The sequence below is a fragment of the Aulonocara sp. 'chitande type north' Nkhata Bay genome, linkage group LG7, assembly GCF_057382095.1.
Source record: "Aulonocara sp. 'chitande type north' Nkhata Bay isolate Kocher_YH1m ecotype deep benthic linkage group LG7, A_spYH_male_GT1.1, whole genome shotgun sequence".
NCBI classification, from domain to species: domain Eukaryota; kingdom Metazoa; phylum Chordata; class Actinopteri; order Cichliformes; family Cichlidae; genus Aulonocara; species Aulonocara sp. 'chitande type north' Nkhata Bay.
The window spans coordinates 68,187,996-68,204,723 of NC_141350.1; the positions used below are offsets into that span (position 1 = coordinate 68,187,996).

The 16,728-nt window shown below is 44.1% G+C and overlaps 1 protein-coding gene across 2 annotated transcripts in view; it reads right to left on the reverse strand.

Moving 5' to 3' along the window:
- Positions 1-16,728, reverse strand: part of immp2l (inner mitochondrial membrane peptidase subunit 2) — a 198,923-nt gene that overhangs the window by 9,898 nt on the left and 172,297 nt on the right. For both annotated transcript variants that reach the window (XM_086302181.1, XM_086302183.1), the window contains exon 5: positions 2,771-2,873. In XM_086302181.1, the coding sequence (XP_086158307.1) occupies positions 2,771-2,873 (103 nt within the window). The remainder of the gene's footprint in view (positions 1-2,770; positions 2,874-16,728) is intronic.

Here is a 16,728-nt window from a genome sequence, read left to right on the forward strand (position 1 = left end):
GTTGATGACCCGGTTTGGTCCGAGCTTCAGCTGTGGGACACACGGCCTCACACTGACTCTACAGAGGAGCTCATGGTCCACTCAGATCATCGTCCCTCCTCCACCGTGCTGACGGCTGTATGAGGTGTTTGTTTCCTCCAGACGTGCTGCTGTGCGTGATGGACGAACATCTCCACTGTGGTCTCGTCTGTTAAGATGCAGTTTTGGAAATATACACCATGCTGGTATGTTCTCCTTAGAGAGAAGACTCTTTCCCCTGAAGCCCTAAACAAGCCATACTTGTTCACTCTTTGCTAACCAGCTTTTGGATTTTTGGAGTTCTTCTGAGTTTTGCACGGTCTGACCTTGGGGTGAATTCTTTGGAACGTCCAGTGCCGTGAAGACTTGCAGCTGAATGTTTTCAATTTGTGAATAATCTCCCTTAGTATTTGTAGACGGCCTTATAATCCTTCCCAAGATCTTTGCTGACATCTTTCCTCCTTGGCTTGGTTCAAACTAGCAAAAGTGCCATAAGTAGTGGTGCTCACACCAACTGATGATCCTTTAATTAAGTGCATTTGTGCATTTAATAAGCAGCACCTGGCTGGTACTGACCTTTAATATTCTTAATTCCTATGGAAGCAGTAAGCGTGCCATTTACTGAGACTGAAAGTTAATAAATACGCTGAACTCACTGTTTAGTACGTTTTACAGAACCATGGACCAGAACAATCCTAAGGCAGGGTTAGGGTTGATTTCAGCTCCTCTCTATCAGCCCATCCCAGCAGCCATGACATCTGGTCAGACCCCCTTCAGATAAAAGACATCTAACAGGATGTCAGAGGCAGCAGTTTGTAAGAAGGAGCTGTAGTTTACACCTTCGTAGGAAATTCTCTGCAGATGATCATCATGTGAATCTAAATTACATTTAGCCACAGACTTCACACTGAAACAGCGGTCTTTAATGAAAAGTTGGAACTGAACGGGCGTTTGCTGGAAATACTGAAAGAAAACTCATAATCTGCAGAAGAGTGGTGTGGTCAGAAACATAATAGGAGAGAGGCACAGCATATTTAAAACTCAGCCTCTCTTTGTAGGGCAGAACAGGTGCCGGTCGTCTCAGGAACAAAGAGGCTCTGCAGAGCTGCTGCTCTATGTGCTCTGGGTTTGAGCTCAGAGGGGATTTCTGCTCAGCTCCTTGGATAGCTTTGCATCAGTGGGAGAGCAGGGCTTTCTGTCTGGCTCTGAATGTGCTGTCCATAGCAAACGACTACTTCTTTGCTGAAAAATTTATCCCGCTCCAACCAACAGGGGAAAAACTACAAATAGCGTGTAGAGAACAGGAGTCAATATCAGACTTTTAACACTCTTCCTGCCCTGGAGAGATGAGCCTGAAACACGGCGTTAATGAAATCTTTATGTGTCTGTCAGGATGAACAAACCAGGTCTGCACAAACATCCTGCTTTGTTAACGTACTTGTCATCTCTGCCGACCACAACAAAACACTGAAAGATGGCGCCGAAACAAGCCGTCACTCTGGCTTCCCTACGGACTCTGTGACGCTCGGCTCCAGTCAGGAGAGGACCCAGCTCGGATCGGGGCAGGGCAGATGAAACCGGGCCCACAGTATGCAGTGCACGTAAAGGAAACATACTGGAGTTATTTATCCGTGGATTCTCCCAAAGCTCCATGTTCCTTCTTTACCGTTTCCCCCAAACAGTACAGTGTGCTGCAGTAATGCCTTGCTCACAGCTTCATTATTTCTCCTTCTGTTTAAGCCATAATAAAGCTTTACACCACATTTATGAACAAAGTGTGAATCTCGACTTTGACAGTGAGATTTTTGCGAGACTTCGGGTCCTCATTAGTCAGGTCTCCATGGCAACGCTGACGTGTGTGTGTGTCTATGAAAAATTTGTTTTCAGGTTCACGTCTGTCCATCAGCCTACTGGGTGAGGAGCTAAAACTCTGCAGAGGGATTTAAAAAACACCTAATTTTAAATAAACGATTGTAAAGGAATTAATTCATTATTAATTATATTAAAGAACATTTCAATCACAGGTTTAATCGAAGCCCAGATTTGGATCCCGCTGAAACATTTTAAACTTGTAGTGTATGCAAGAACACACATATGGACACAAGTATGACGCAGCCTGCACACATCACACCTACAGGAGCTGCTCGACCGTCTCTGCACTCAGTGATGTCTCTGACACACTGTGCAACCAGGTAAAGATGGTGGTTGGTGTATAATTCGGTTTTTTGATGTTTGGGACTGACTGCAGGTAGCTTCAGTGATCAGTGCAGAGGTTTGCTGTCAGGAGGCAACCTTAGTCTAATCTGGAGGGATCATTCAAACAGACTGTTGAAGGTTTGCAGTTAATCAACATCCATTTTATAGAGTCAGACAGATTCCAACACGTAATCCACCAACGGTTTGGACCTGTGCAGGATATACTGGACAAAGGATGATGAAGATGGAGCTGCCAGCAAGGAGGAAAAGAGGAAGCCCTCAGAGGAGGTTCATAGATGCAGTGAAGGAGGCCGTGCAGAGGGCTGGAGTGATTGTGGTGAAATAGAAGTTAAGGAAGAAGAAGTCTCTATCAGGTCATCACAGCAGCTGCAGCATCATCTGCAAAGTCATGTGTTTTTATACTGATGAAGATTAAGAGACGAACCCAATACTGTTTCCTTACTGTGTATCGCAGACTGACTGAAAACTCCTGAACATAGAAGATGTTTCTACCAAAGGAGGGCATCAGTGTCACTGCAGTGGGATGAGTGCTTACCGGTCCAAAGCTGTTGCTGTCCAGACTGTGGCCGTGATGATCTCCCTCGATCCAGAAGTGACCATCTGGAACTCGAACATAGCGGTTCTTGTAGGCCAGAGTCCTGAAAAGATGGAAAATGAGAGAAACTTCTAAGAAAGCAAGAACTTTGTTTTCAGTCAGACGTTCATTATAAATTCATTCAATTTAATCGAGAAGACATTGTCGAGATGACCTGCTGAAGTTAGGGTTAGGGCATCACAGTGGGAAAGAAAGCTGATGGAGGGAACTCTGAACTTGGCATGGTTGTTGGTGCCAGACAGATTGGTCTGACTGTTTCAGAAACTGCTGATCTGCTGGGATTTTCCCACAAACCCATCTTTAGTGTTTACAGAGGTCGGACTGAAAACAAAAAATCCAGTGAGCCACAGTAATCCAGTAACGTGCCTTGCTAATGTCAGGGGTCAGAGGAGAGTGCCCAGATTGGTTCAAGCTGACAGAAAGGCAGCGGTAGGTCGAATAACAACCAAAGCCTGCAGAAGAGCATCTGTGAGTGCACAACATGTTGAACTTTGAGGCAGAAGTCCACACTGGGTGTCGCTGCTGCCAGCCTAAAGCTGCATTTCAGAGTCTCACCAGAACTGCAAAATAGAAAAGCATTGAAACATCTTTTGAGTCTCGATTTCTGCGGCGACATTCGGACGGTAGGATCAGAGTATGACGTGAACAACATGAGAGCATGGCTCCATCCCGCCTGTATCAGCAGTTCAGGCTGGCTGTGCACTGACTGCAGGAGAGTTTTTCCTGGGTCCCAACTGAGCATAATTTAAACTCCGCAGCCGACCTGAGTAATGTTTCTATGTCCATCTCTTTGTGACCACAGTGAACCATGATGGCTCCACTCATGCTGAGAGGACCACAATTAAACTCCTCAATTCAAACACAGAAATACAACAAAATCAAATGTCGCCATTTATATTCAGACTTCAGGCAGCATTACATTTAATGCAACACCAGCATTGGAAAATTATTACTGTTAAACTGCAGCGATGACAGCAACTACACCCATTTTTACTGATGCATGAAATAAATCAGGTTCCAAGTATTGATGGCAGTGATAATAAAAGAAAGAAATGTTCACCAGAATTATGATGGTTTTATAATTTCCACTGTTTGTTTTCAGTTCAGTTTAGGGTCAGTTAGTTATTTCAGTTATATATTTATATTTTATCACACCCAGCTTTATTCTTTGATTTAACTTTGGATATCTATGACGACCCGACTCAAAAACAGAACTGACTAGGACTAGGAATGACTAGGAACAAAGCTAGCAGGCTAACTGTAGCCTGCATGATGTTATTTTTTTCAGTCACAATACAGTAAAAATATAATGACAACTACTCACAAGGCAACTATACAGGCTGCCTGGATGGAGGCAAGCTGTCCAACTTGGACTGACTGCAGTCACTCACACTTTCACACTTAAAGTTCATTTACTCTGAATCAGATGATGAGGTTGTAAACTTCAGCTTTTTCCTGTAGTTTTTTTCCAAAACTGACAAAAACAACAAGTGAACCAAGCAAGTCTCTTTAAACCAAATGAGAATGTTTAGTCCACTTATCCGCTCTTTAAGTCTGACGTCATTAGCCGTTTCTGGGTCCAAAGTCAAACGAACACTGCACCATCACTGAGAGTTACATAATAAATAAAATGATCAGCGTTGCTGCTTTACCAGGTGTAACAATTAAGTTTAACATCCAGGCATCCATGAAAACAGGATTTATGAAGTTTAACAGAGTTAGAAGTTAGCGGAAGTTAGCTCGCTAGCTTCCACCTAAACATGATATAGCATGTTCTGAGTGAGAGGTTTCTGAATAAATTCAAACGTACAGCTCTGCTATCACTTCCAACATAAATGAAGACAGAAAACTAAACAGCAGTGACGTTTGTAGGGTTACTGAAGTTTGGCTAGCTGGTATATAATGATGTGGTAAATGGACTGATTCTTACATGGCGCTAGGGTTGCCAACTCCCTGAAAAATAAATAAGGGACACCTCGTGGCCAGGGCCGGGCGACCCAGTTGTCTTCACCCTTCCCAGTGTGGTGAATTTTCTAGCTCTTTTTTTGTGTGTGAAATTATTTTTTTAACCATTTGACTTGAATTTGATTTAAGTAGATGTGTATTCTTTGTGATATAAACACATGTGAAACAAATGATCATTTAGCCATTTATTTTTAGCTCAAAATGACAACATTAACACAATAAAACAGGTCTCTTTCTTAAACAGAAGCCTGTCATGCTTAACTTTTGAGAATATAAGTAAATCTTTCTTTAAAAGAACTCTGTCCTGCTTAACTTAAAATAATAGAAAATAATAGAAAGAAAAACATTCTTGTAACAGTGCACATTTAGTGCATTTAGTACAATTGGCTTAATGCTAATCAGCTGCTCCTGTTTGTAAACCCGCTTGTTCCCATGATTACGCATCATAACTCATCATCATTATTCATCTATGTATTACTTTTATGTATTAGTCATGTATTTGTTGTAATCATCTATCCTTGCAGTTGTTTATTACACAAAATAAATTATATTATCACACTTCTGGCCACATAGCGCTGATATTCACTGCACATGCCCATATTAACGTTTTCAAGCCAGGTGTTTTCCTTTTCCCATTTTTCCCTTTCTCTGAACAAACATTGCTGCTCTAATGCTGGGCTTATGCTGTGCGGTTTTTGGCCCATTTTGAGCCGATTTTTGAGTGATCGGACCGATTTTGGCCTTCATCGTGCGTCGTGTAGTATACGTGGGGTAACGAGAAGTGATTAACACCTCACGACCAGCTCCCGATCATCAATCGCTTGGTCGGGAGGGTGTCACCGCAGTTTGTCACACTGCTCATGCGCAAACACAAATGTCGGTGAAAAAGACGGAGCAGCACGGCTGTGCAGCGTGTGATCTGGACACAAGCGATGGAGGCACTTGTAGAACTTTGGAAAGCTCATCCGAGCCTTTTCGATGTGGCATCACAAAATGATCACGACCACAACAACCGTGAAAATAGTTGGATCTACACTGCTGCTCAATCACAGCTGCCCGATCAATGTTTTTCATTAGCAATTTAGCAAAGTTGATGGTGGTGGTGTGTCTGTGTGAGTGAAAGACAGAGAGAGAGAGAGCGAGCGACAGATTTTCTGTTATAACCTTCATTTTATGGAGGCACAGTGTGAGCACTCAGGAGATAAGATGTACCACAACGTAAGGAGTGCTCTGACACGTTGATAAATATGTTTTTTTCCTTTCTCGCAGTCGATTAGATGAGATGATAAGGCTGTATGAAAAAATGTTCCTATTAAGGGAGGTATAGTGTGAGACCTGCATCGTGACCTACCAGCTTCTAACCCCTGCGAGTCAATCGTGCAGTTTGAGCAGGAGCTGAATAACGTGACTGAAAAAAAATCGCACAGTGTCTGCCCAGCTTTAGGTGTACTGTCATCCGAGACTTGCACCGCAGTGACGGCGTTTGTTTCCCTGTTGGCCATGCTTCTTGTTGTGGTCATCTGTTGTCTTCCGGTATTTTCTCCGTAAGCGACCTTTCCTCGACCAATGAGATGAGCGGTAATCTGAATTGTCATACTCGAATTGTCATAAGTGTGCTGTCAGCTCATTGGTCACAAAGCAGGAGAGGGGCTGGGAATTATGTTTTCAAACAAAGCGTTAATTCCATTAAAAGTTATAGACTACTTTTGATTCTCACTGTATTACGGGACAAAGTGCGTCCCTTATTAGCTCAATACGGGACGTGTTCTTTTGTTTCGAAATACGGGACGATTCCGTATTTTAAGGGACGGTTGGCAACCCTACATGGCGCTTTTCTACTCTCCCAGAGTACTCAAAGTGCTGTATACACTCATTCACACTCATACAAGCACTTCTATATTCAAGTGCAATCTAACCAACATTCACACAACTTGGGGTTAGAAACTTGCCCAAGGATAATTTGGCATGCAGACTGGGGAAGCCAAGGATCGAACAACCAACCTTCCAATCAGTAGCTGATCTGCTACGTGATCGCTAGCGACACAGCTATGTTAGCATAAACACACTGAAGCCTGCAGGATGAACACCAACTTTTTTCCACTGGATAAAAGTTAACGTGAGGGTTCCTGATGGTTAGAGACAAATGCAATTGCATGGCAGGATGCTGTAAATGGACCAAACTTCAGTCAGGAGAACAACTGAGATAATCCATCCACAATATGAGGTTAGTCATTCATATACTGCTACATGGGCTGGAGTTACATCATAAGGGTTTAAAAACTGAGCTTTAAAATGAAGAGCGATGATAAAAACTGAGAGAAGCCGACAGTGATCACTGACTGTTTTGAGGGGCTTGTTCAGATTAAATAGAAAAAGATACAAAACATTAAAACATGTTAAAAACACAACAGCCTTAATAAACGTAGGGTAGTTTGGGCTGGAAGCAGGATTCATACGTCATCACTTAAAGACCGGAGTGGCCAGATTGCATTAATTCTACTGCTAGCTGCTATTCCACACTTACCGTTTGTGTACTCTGCACATATATGGTACCTGTTGTATCTCAGATTGCAAAACACACCCAACTACAGGAGGGCGCTTAGCTCAAATTGCAGCATACACCTGGTAGCTGTGTTGGATTGAGGTTGGATCACATTCACAACATAAACAAACTGCTCTGGAGTTCATTTGAAACCTGATCGAGATGTGTTTTTGGTTCACACCAGAACAACTGTAAACTGATAATTGCTGTGTCTTATCATCATTTCATTGCCTTAGTGATGCACTAAAGTCACTCTGACGACTGCAGCTGACTGCGAGTTGTCCGAGACCTGGTCCTCATCTTCAAAGGTAACATGGATGCAAGTTGTTTGCACACGGTTGGAATCATTTTGATTGTGTTACGGTCTCTAACTGTAGCATTAGCTAATGTTAGTGGTGTTGCTGGTATATCTCCAAAAGTTGATTCTGTTCATCTGGACGTAGCGTTTTGTGGGAGAAACATTTCATCACTCATCCAAGTGACTTCTTCAGTCTCAGCTGACTGCAGGTTTCAATCTTATAAACAGGACATTTGCATAATGAGTGAAACCAGCCCACTGAAGGAGCAATGGGCTGGGAGGTCAGTTCCTTAATCTTAATTATGCAAATTCTCATGACCACTGATCAACAACCACTGATCAATGGCCATGAGTCCCATTCACAGAGAGTTGGGGAATGGCTACAATCACAAGTGCATTTTCTGCTTTTAGCATGTTTCAGACTTTTTGTATTGTGCTTTTAATCTTAACAGTTTCTGGAAACCAAACAGGAGCTCACAAAATGATCTCCAGCGGTAAACTGATCAAAGTGTTCATGTGGGAAGACAAAAAAAAGAAGATGAAAATCAGGAGAGAATAGCCGTTAACGTTTTCATTGACGGTGGATCAAATTATTGCCTTCATTTCATTATCCTTAATCATCAGCCTCCAAATCATCTCCTGCAGCGTCACTTCCCTCCGTCACCTTATCGCTCAAACAAAGATCTGATCAGAGGATTCAGCCTAACAGAGGTGGTGGAGGGGGGCGGTGCTCATCTCGTCCTGCAGCCGCTTCAGTTAGCTCGTCGCGTTTATGAGGAGAAGGTCCGACGCCCTTCATCATCCCTCTGGACTGTTACGAGGCTGTTCCAGCCCTGATTTATCATCCAGCTTGGGAACATTGTGAATTATAGCCTCAGTGACTTTTTAAATGGAAATTTGTCTGCAATTCCTCACGCATGTGTGTGTGTGTGTGTGTGTAGGTTGGTCCTGCAGGCTGACAAAAGAGGCCTTGGATACATAAATATTGATTTAGCCATAGCAGCTGAATTTACTGACTCGCAAAGGAAAAGAAATAAGAGAAAACAAGCTGGGACCTTTTTGCAGAAATAAAAAGGTTGCAGTTTATATGACACCAATTCTCTGCTACATTTGACAAGGAATGAGTATGAAATCTTTAACGAACCAAGGACAATTGAGTTTACTGCATTTAGTCTTTCATTCGACTCAGCTTGGTGTGCTGTGGTGATGAATCAGAGCTACAAGAAAAAGAAATCATCATCATTTGTGGTTTAAAAATCCGTCCCAGCAGTTATTTTTTGATGAAATGTAAATTTTCTAATTAACTTTTTTTCCATTAACATGCCCGCCGTGCTTCTACATCAATTAGTGCGTTCTCCACGTGCACCTTTCAAGTGAGTAAAAAGGTGCGACCTTGATGTTATCTCCACAGCGAAATTAGCAGCAGAGCTGTGGCCTCCCAATCTGTTTTTAATATCTTTAGTGCCTTTGAGCAGAATTTCATAGAAAACCTAGAGAAAGCTGCGTCTAGAAGCACTCGCAGCTACACCGACTGAGCTTTTACAGTTAAAGTGCTTCACAAGTAAACTTACTTTCATATCTGTCGGTGTCTGGTTTTCTTTGAGGTCTTTCTGGATTACAAAAGAAAATAATATGCATAATGTAAAAGGTATTTTACTGCTACAAAGGCTCTCCCAGAGAGACGAAGAACATGCATTTTATAAATATACATATAACTGGATAAATGCTGCATAAGAATCTCTCAGAACTGACGGAGCTTACTGCACTGGCTTTGAGCTCTTTGAGTAAAAGCGTAACATATAGAGTCATGTGGAAGTCTTCTCATGTTATGAGTACGTGTTTGACTGATCCTGTTGTTATAGCTGTGTGTTGTAGTTTGTCATGTATGCATCATGTGGTGTGTTATGTAGTTTGTGTACGGACCAAATCTGGGGGGGATGCTGCAACAGTCTCCATGCTGCAGAGAATGCACTGTGGATAGTAACGGCTGCATGGTGAGGATTGCTTTTGATTTCTCAAGCACATTTAACACCATCCATCCAAGTCTCCATCCACTCATAACGAGCACGAGCGTCAGGGTGATCCTGGGCTTTCATGATACCTTTGAACTGGTCTTTTTCCAGAGTGGAAAGATTGTACAGCATACATCTTTAATGACTTTAAGAAAAACTGTTTGGGGGTTTTCTCTGATCCCCACGGGTCAAAGGTATACATATAGGCTCAGATATATACATATATGCCCACTAATATATGGTTAAATAACTCTTAGCAAGTTGCTCCTCAACCAGACATTTTTGGTACCCATCAACATCATCCCAGCATAATCCAGTCTCATATTTTTCCACTCTTCGTAGCAGAATTGGAAAACTGTCACTAAACTGTCCACGTTTCAGCCATGTAGCTGTTGATTTGAGAAGTTGAAGAATTTAGATTCATTATTCCATCCACTGTGGCTAATGTACCAGGACCACTGGCAGATACTACCGCCACCATGTTTGACAGCTGTTGCACTGTTCTTAGGTTGAAAGTCTCATCTTTACTCCTCCAAACATACTTCTTGTCTTTGTGGCCACATAGCTCAGTCTTGGTCATGTCTGAAAACCGTACATGGACAACTGCAAAAGTTTTGATTTTGTAGCTTCTGTCTTTGTTGGCACCCTCTCAGTCAATGGAGATGCAAAACTGGCCTCACTGTTGATGCAGGTGTTCCAGCAGTTTCCAGTTCAATTCAATTTTACTTATACAGCACCAAACCACAAACGCCTCAAGGTGCTTTATATTGTAAGGTAGACCCTACAGAGAAAACCCAACAATCATATGACCCCTATGAGCAAGCACTTTGGCGACAGTGGGAAGGAAAAACTCCCTTTTAACAGGAAGAACCAGGCTCAGGGAGGGGCGGGGCCATCATGGAAGGCTTGAGCCTCGGTGGTTCCTTAACATCCTAACCAATTTCCTCAAACCTGAGATGAACAGTTTGGGTCTTCTTACAGACCTCAGTAAAGCAGTGACACACCTAAATAACTTGCACTAACATACAGTTGTTGAACTGATGATCTTGAAATCTGCAATTGTTTAGAAATGGATCAGAGAGACTTTGCTAACGTGTTTAAATCTGGTGTAAATCTTGTGCAATCCTTCCACACTGGAACAGTTCAAAGAAATCATAAAAGCTCAAGGTTACCCTGACATTCATGCTTGTGATGAAGGGGTTACATGAAGAGGATGTGGAATCTTCAATACCCCGCATCCAGACTGACAGCTAGACAACAAGTAGCTCCAACTTTCAGAAGAAGGAACTGCTCTCAGAGCTGGAGATCGACAATGTACAACACAAATGCTACAGCAAGGGGGGGGGGGGGGGGGGGACATCAGGTCATTCTGGGTGTCTCTCATCTACTAGCATTTCTACTAACGTCTCATCAATGGGTGCTAACTGAAGGCCAGACAGTCCTGATCCCCGAGGATCATCTACCAAGGTGATGCCCTGTCCCCACTGTCGTTCTCCGTAAGCCTGAACCCCCTCAGACTACGGAGTGGAGCAGTTGTCAGCCACCTCCTCTACATGGATGACATCAAGCTGTATGCCAAGAGTGAGCGAGACATCACATCATCCACACCGGCAGGATATACAGCAATGATACTCAGACTGGAGACGTGTAGTCGGATAATAACAAAGAGAGGGAAAGTAGTCAAAACCGAGGCGCTCAAACTACCAGAAGGCAACATCGCAGACATCGAGGACAGATACAAGTACCTGGGGATCCCGCAGGCAAATGGGAACCATGAAGAGGTCGCTAGGAAAGCTGTAACCCAGACCCAGCACCCTGAGACTGTATAATAAATGGAAGGAATGAGGCCGGGAACTGATAAGTGTCAGTACCACTGTTGAAGATGAGACAACATCCACGAGTACATCAGGAAGATGCCCACAACCGACCGAGTGCTCAGTGAATACCTCAGACAACAGAAACTCAAGAAAGAGGAGGAAGGAGAGGAGCCATCATGGAAGGACAGGCCCCTGCACGGTATGTACCACCGGCAGATAGAGGTGGCTGACATCCAGAAGTCCTACCAGTGGCTGGACAAAGCTGGACTGAAAGACAGCACAGAGGCACTAATCATGGCAGCACAAGAACAAGCTCTGAGCACAAGATCCATAGAGGCTGGGGTCTATCACACCAGGCAAGACCCCAGGTGCAGGCTGTGTAAAGATGCCCCAGAGACAATCCAGCACATAACAGCAGGGTGCAAGATGCTAGCAGGAACATCTGTGCCGAGTATGGCCTGGAAGTCCTGAGGTCAAAATCAGACATGCACCCTAGGGTGGTGGAGAATGACTGTGTCTGTGGGGTATAGCTTGCTGTGGTCTGCTGGGGGGAAGGAGGGGGGGCATCTGAGCTGGTAACACCGACAGACTGAACAAACTGATGAGGAAGGCGGGCTCTTTGATTGGCTGCAAACCGGACACTTCTGTTGCTGAACAAGCTGTTATCCATCATGGATCATGCTGACACCCTCTGCACCACTTACTGGACAGGCAGCTGTGTCCAGTGTGTTCGTGGGGTAACTGCCTCATCTCACAGAATGAACAACTCCACCCAGCATGACATCCTGGTTCCTGCTGTGGGAGTGAGTTGCTCCAAAGTTTCCTGGAGTAAGTTTTAGTGGTGGAAACTCGAAGAGAGAAAACAGGCACCCAAAATAAAGAGATCTGACTCAGACCGTCCAATTTACCTGGTAACTGAGACACAAAGTCAGAAAAGAATCATATGTACCAAACAATCACACAACTGCTTGAGAAAAGCATGATCACAGAGTCCATTCATGCTCAAAATGATCTCATCCTCATCTAAAATATCTCATATTTTGGCTTTGTGACTCACACACAGCTCCAACAAGCCTGTGATCCACTTAGTTTTTTTTAATAACAGAGCTTCAGAAGTCTTCCGGCGTGTCCCCAGACTAACCTGAGACGGACAGGACACACTCGCCCCAAATGTACTTATCCACAGAGAAATGACAAAAAGAGCGCAGAGTGACGCCACAGACGCCTCGAAGAGCTTCCAGATGCTACAAACTGCCTCATCATCACTGTGTGAACACAGCAGTGGATTTTTCACCGGCTCTTCTCCACAGAGGGCTGGTGTGCGTCACTAAGATGATGAGGGAGATGTTCCACTCACACACAGTCACATTTTTACTGTGACACACACACACCTCCTTCCATCAGTGTTAACAGCAGCTGATGGATGTTACAGCAGAGGTTGGGAGGAGTTTAATGAGGCCGAGGTGGACAGCTGCTGAGAGATCCACACGGTCAGGTAAACCTGCTGCCTGCGCTCCTCAAGGCCAGTTCAGATGATTAGGTGTTTGGACCGGACACGTCGATAACGATCATTACATCTCCATCTGTTCATGCAGGGAAATTCCAGTGCTAATAAAGTTTTCCACTAATTTTCCCTCCTAACGAGTCCGCGTGTCTGCTCTATGATTTCTGACATCGGCTGTCAGACACTACAGACACGGCTCAGCATAATTGGATGGAAATATGTGCACTGAGAGATTTACAGGTGGGTCTCAGCATGTATGGATTCCTGAACTGTCCTGTGTAAAGATCAAACCGAGTACTAAAGCTGCCAGAGACACAGGATTAGCTCTTTCTGGAAGTACTTCTGATAAAAACATATGAACTCTGAAAGCTGGTGCTAAATTCATGCAGCTCTGAACAATATTTCATACAAATAAATACTGATAATTAGACGTGCTTTCAGAATATTTACCGATTCTAACTTCACTGTAGATGTTATGTAAACATAAATGGTTGTTTCTCTCTGTTAGCACTGCAATACACTGGTGACCTATCCCAGGTGTACTCGACCTGGGCGCCCACTTCCGATTACAAGGTGACAGCACGGGTTGGCTGGCTGGAACCGGTCTCTACTCACAGACAGACCGGCAAAGGTTTGCTGATAACTGCAAACATATTTCGACCTATCAGAGTCCGTCTGCACCGACGACTGTGACTCGTCTGCGCTGCAGTTCTCAGCTCGTTGCATTCTCATTATAAAAGCAAAGTTGCTGAGCTCCTTTGTCATTCTGCAGTTGATTCTCCTCTTTCAGAGCTGCTTTAATTCTTGATGTTGCAGATTCAACAAGGAAGCATTCCTCAGAGATTTTGGTCCGTGATGACGTCACACAGTCACTGATAATGAAAATCTCCCATAAAATCACATCTTAAAGGCGCTCTACTGCAGCGGTCACCAACCTTTTTTGCCGGTTTATGTCCAACAATGTTTTCACGGACCGACCTTTAAGGTGAGATTATTATAAGATTTATTCATAACACACGGGAAAAGACCCAGGGAAACTGAGTTAACGATAAAAACCCTGAAAAACTAAAATTTCACACCCGAGCCTCAACTCGGTACCAAACAACTCACGGACCAGTACCGGTCTTTGGCCCAGGGGTTGGGGACCGCTGCTCTACTGGACTGAGATCTGTGCCTGTGGAAGTAATGTGGGTACAGGGAACTCATCGTTATGTTCTATGCACAAGATAGTCTGCGGCGCGGTGTGTTATCCATCAGAAGGAGGAGGAGGGATGCACATGGTCAGCAACAACACTCGGGTAGGCTGTGGAGTTCTGAGCGCCCCGGTGTGTACCAGGAAGATATCCCCACACCATCACACCAGCAGCAGCCTGACCTGTTGACGAGGGGCAGGATGGAGCCAAGCTTTCATGCTGTTTAAACCAAACTCTGCTCCTACTATCTGAAGCTCGCACGCAACGTGTTTCCATTATGGGATCGTGTGAACTGTTTCCTGTTTCCTGTTCTTAGCCGACAGCAGCGGTCTCAGTGTGGTCTTCTGCTGCTGTAGTCCATCTGCTTTGAGGTTGCTGCCATGTGATTGGCTGTTTAATGTACCAAATAAAGTAAAGCTGTCGACGAAGAATTAAAATGAATCAGCGTAAACACAAAAGAGGACGATCTTTAGCTCGTGTGATGATCAGAGTATCGATCAAAGGTTTTGGCAGACTTCTCAAACTGTCGTACTGCACAGTACTGCTAAAATCATCCAGCGTGTATATCATCTCCATCTCCTGATTCAGATGGTAACATCACACATGCAGCACCCACATGATGCATCAGGTCACATCAGCTAACTGTGACACAGAAAGCGACCGCGCTCTGACAGGCAGCACGCGCCAGCCTGGCAACCAGCAAACACCATAGCGAGACCCTGCAGCAGCGCGCCAGACACTGAGAGGAAGTGGCAGATCGTACCGCCGCGTTCACGTATCATAACACGCCATCGTCATGTGATTCAACCTGGCAGCTGTTGGAGTCAGACGCCTCTGTGCAAATTACAGGTCACCTGCTGGTGATGGGATGAATAATTAACCAGCCTGTGATGGGTTTCATATCAGAGGCGGCGCTGATGACGCTCAGCCCGTACCACCCTATCAGGTCAGCATGAATCACAGCTGAGCCCAGAAACGCCCGCCACATAGAAACAACAGCTTCACAGACTCGCCCCCGAACAGCCCACGCTGCTCGTAAATCTCCCGTTGGTGCTGTCAGGACACACAAAGTGCGACCTGTGGCCTGCTGCAGGAGAATCGGCGGATCTGAATTAATAGCAGCACATCAATAAAGTTTATTTGTCTGTTAAAGCTTTAAAGGTCTCCTTCCAGCAGGAAGCACTGACATGAAGAGTCGCTCCAGCTCCAACCAAGCGATTCACACAATAACACCTTAAATAATGTCTTCATACGGGAAAGAAGTCTTTCATTTGCACATAGAAAGCTCACGAGTCCTTCAGCAGTTTAAACAGCAGATGAACCTTTATGGACCAAACAACCAACACCCTCATATGTTTGGAAGACACTCGAGGTTAAAGGGCAAATTTACAACTAAAAGTCACCATGCTCACTGTCCTTGTTGCAGGAAGTGCAGAATGGTGAGATTGGCTTTACTCTGACAGAGAACCAATCACGAACATGGTGTTGGTCAAAATGCTGAAGTAGAAGCTCAAAAATGAGACTTTACTGACCACCTTTTACATTTGTAACATGCTTCATAGCTGTCTGTCCATTTTAAAGCAGATGCCACATTTTAGGTTTAAGTGCCATTATTTTTCCATCCAATCAAATGTGTATCCTGGTCTCTTCCTATGCTGAAACAGGAGGCATCCTATCCTATCAAATCACCTCAAATGTTTTAAACACCATGGATCTCATTCTGTTCAGTCAATACTCGTGCTCGTGATCGGGGTAAGTAAATAATTCATTAGCTTTGGTGCTACGATGCTCCACCCGATCTTCTCTTCTCATGAACAACATAAACTTCTTGACTCTAGGTGGCGACTTAATGTGGACTTTTCCAGCTTTTCAATTTTGGCCGTCTGGATCTTGGTGTTCAGAAACCAGACATGAAATTCTAATTTTAATAACAGGAGGAGGCTCATTCACACCGATATCTCTGTTATCATCAGTAGTGGTATACCATGGTCCTTTAACAGGAGTAAATTAAGAAACACAAGCACATTATAAGCTCTCATCGAGGAGTCCTGCAGCAATTTTCCAAAAGATAAGAAAGCCATAATAAATTCCCATCATGTTGGGGGAGGAACTTTCAAAATTCAGCATTGCCCTACCTGCAGAAAACTCATCTTCAAAGAAATAATAAAATAATTATTAACCATAAACAAACCTCTTAAGATTACTTTAATTAACAGGGGCTGAAAGTTGAACCAAAATAAATCTAAAATCAAATAAACCCTCGTTTGGATCCCCCCACTACAGGGGGATCTGGGAAGGTCCAACTGGTCTCCCTTCTTAAAGATGGGAACCACCATCCCAGATCTCCACGCAATGTTGTAGCGGCGTGTCAACCAAGACAGCCGACAACATCCAGAGCCTTTAGGGACCCAGGGTGAATCATTCACTCCAGGGACCAAGCAGCTGTTTAACTGCCTCAATGTTGGTTCTGTTGGCTTCATCAGGTGGTGGCCTCTAGATCGCACTGGAGTGGGTAGCAGTTGAGTGTGAAGCGGCATGAATGAGAATTAGCACCTCCAAGTCTGAGG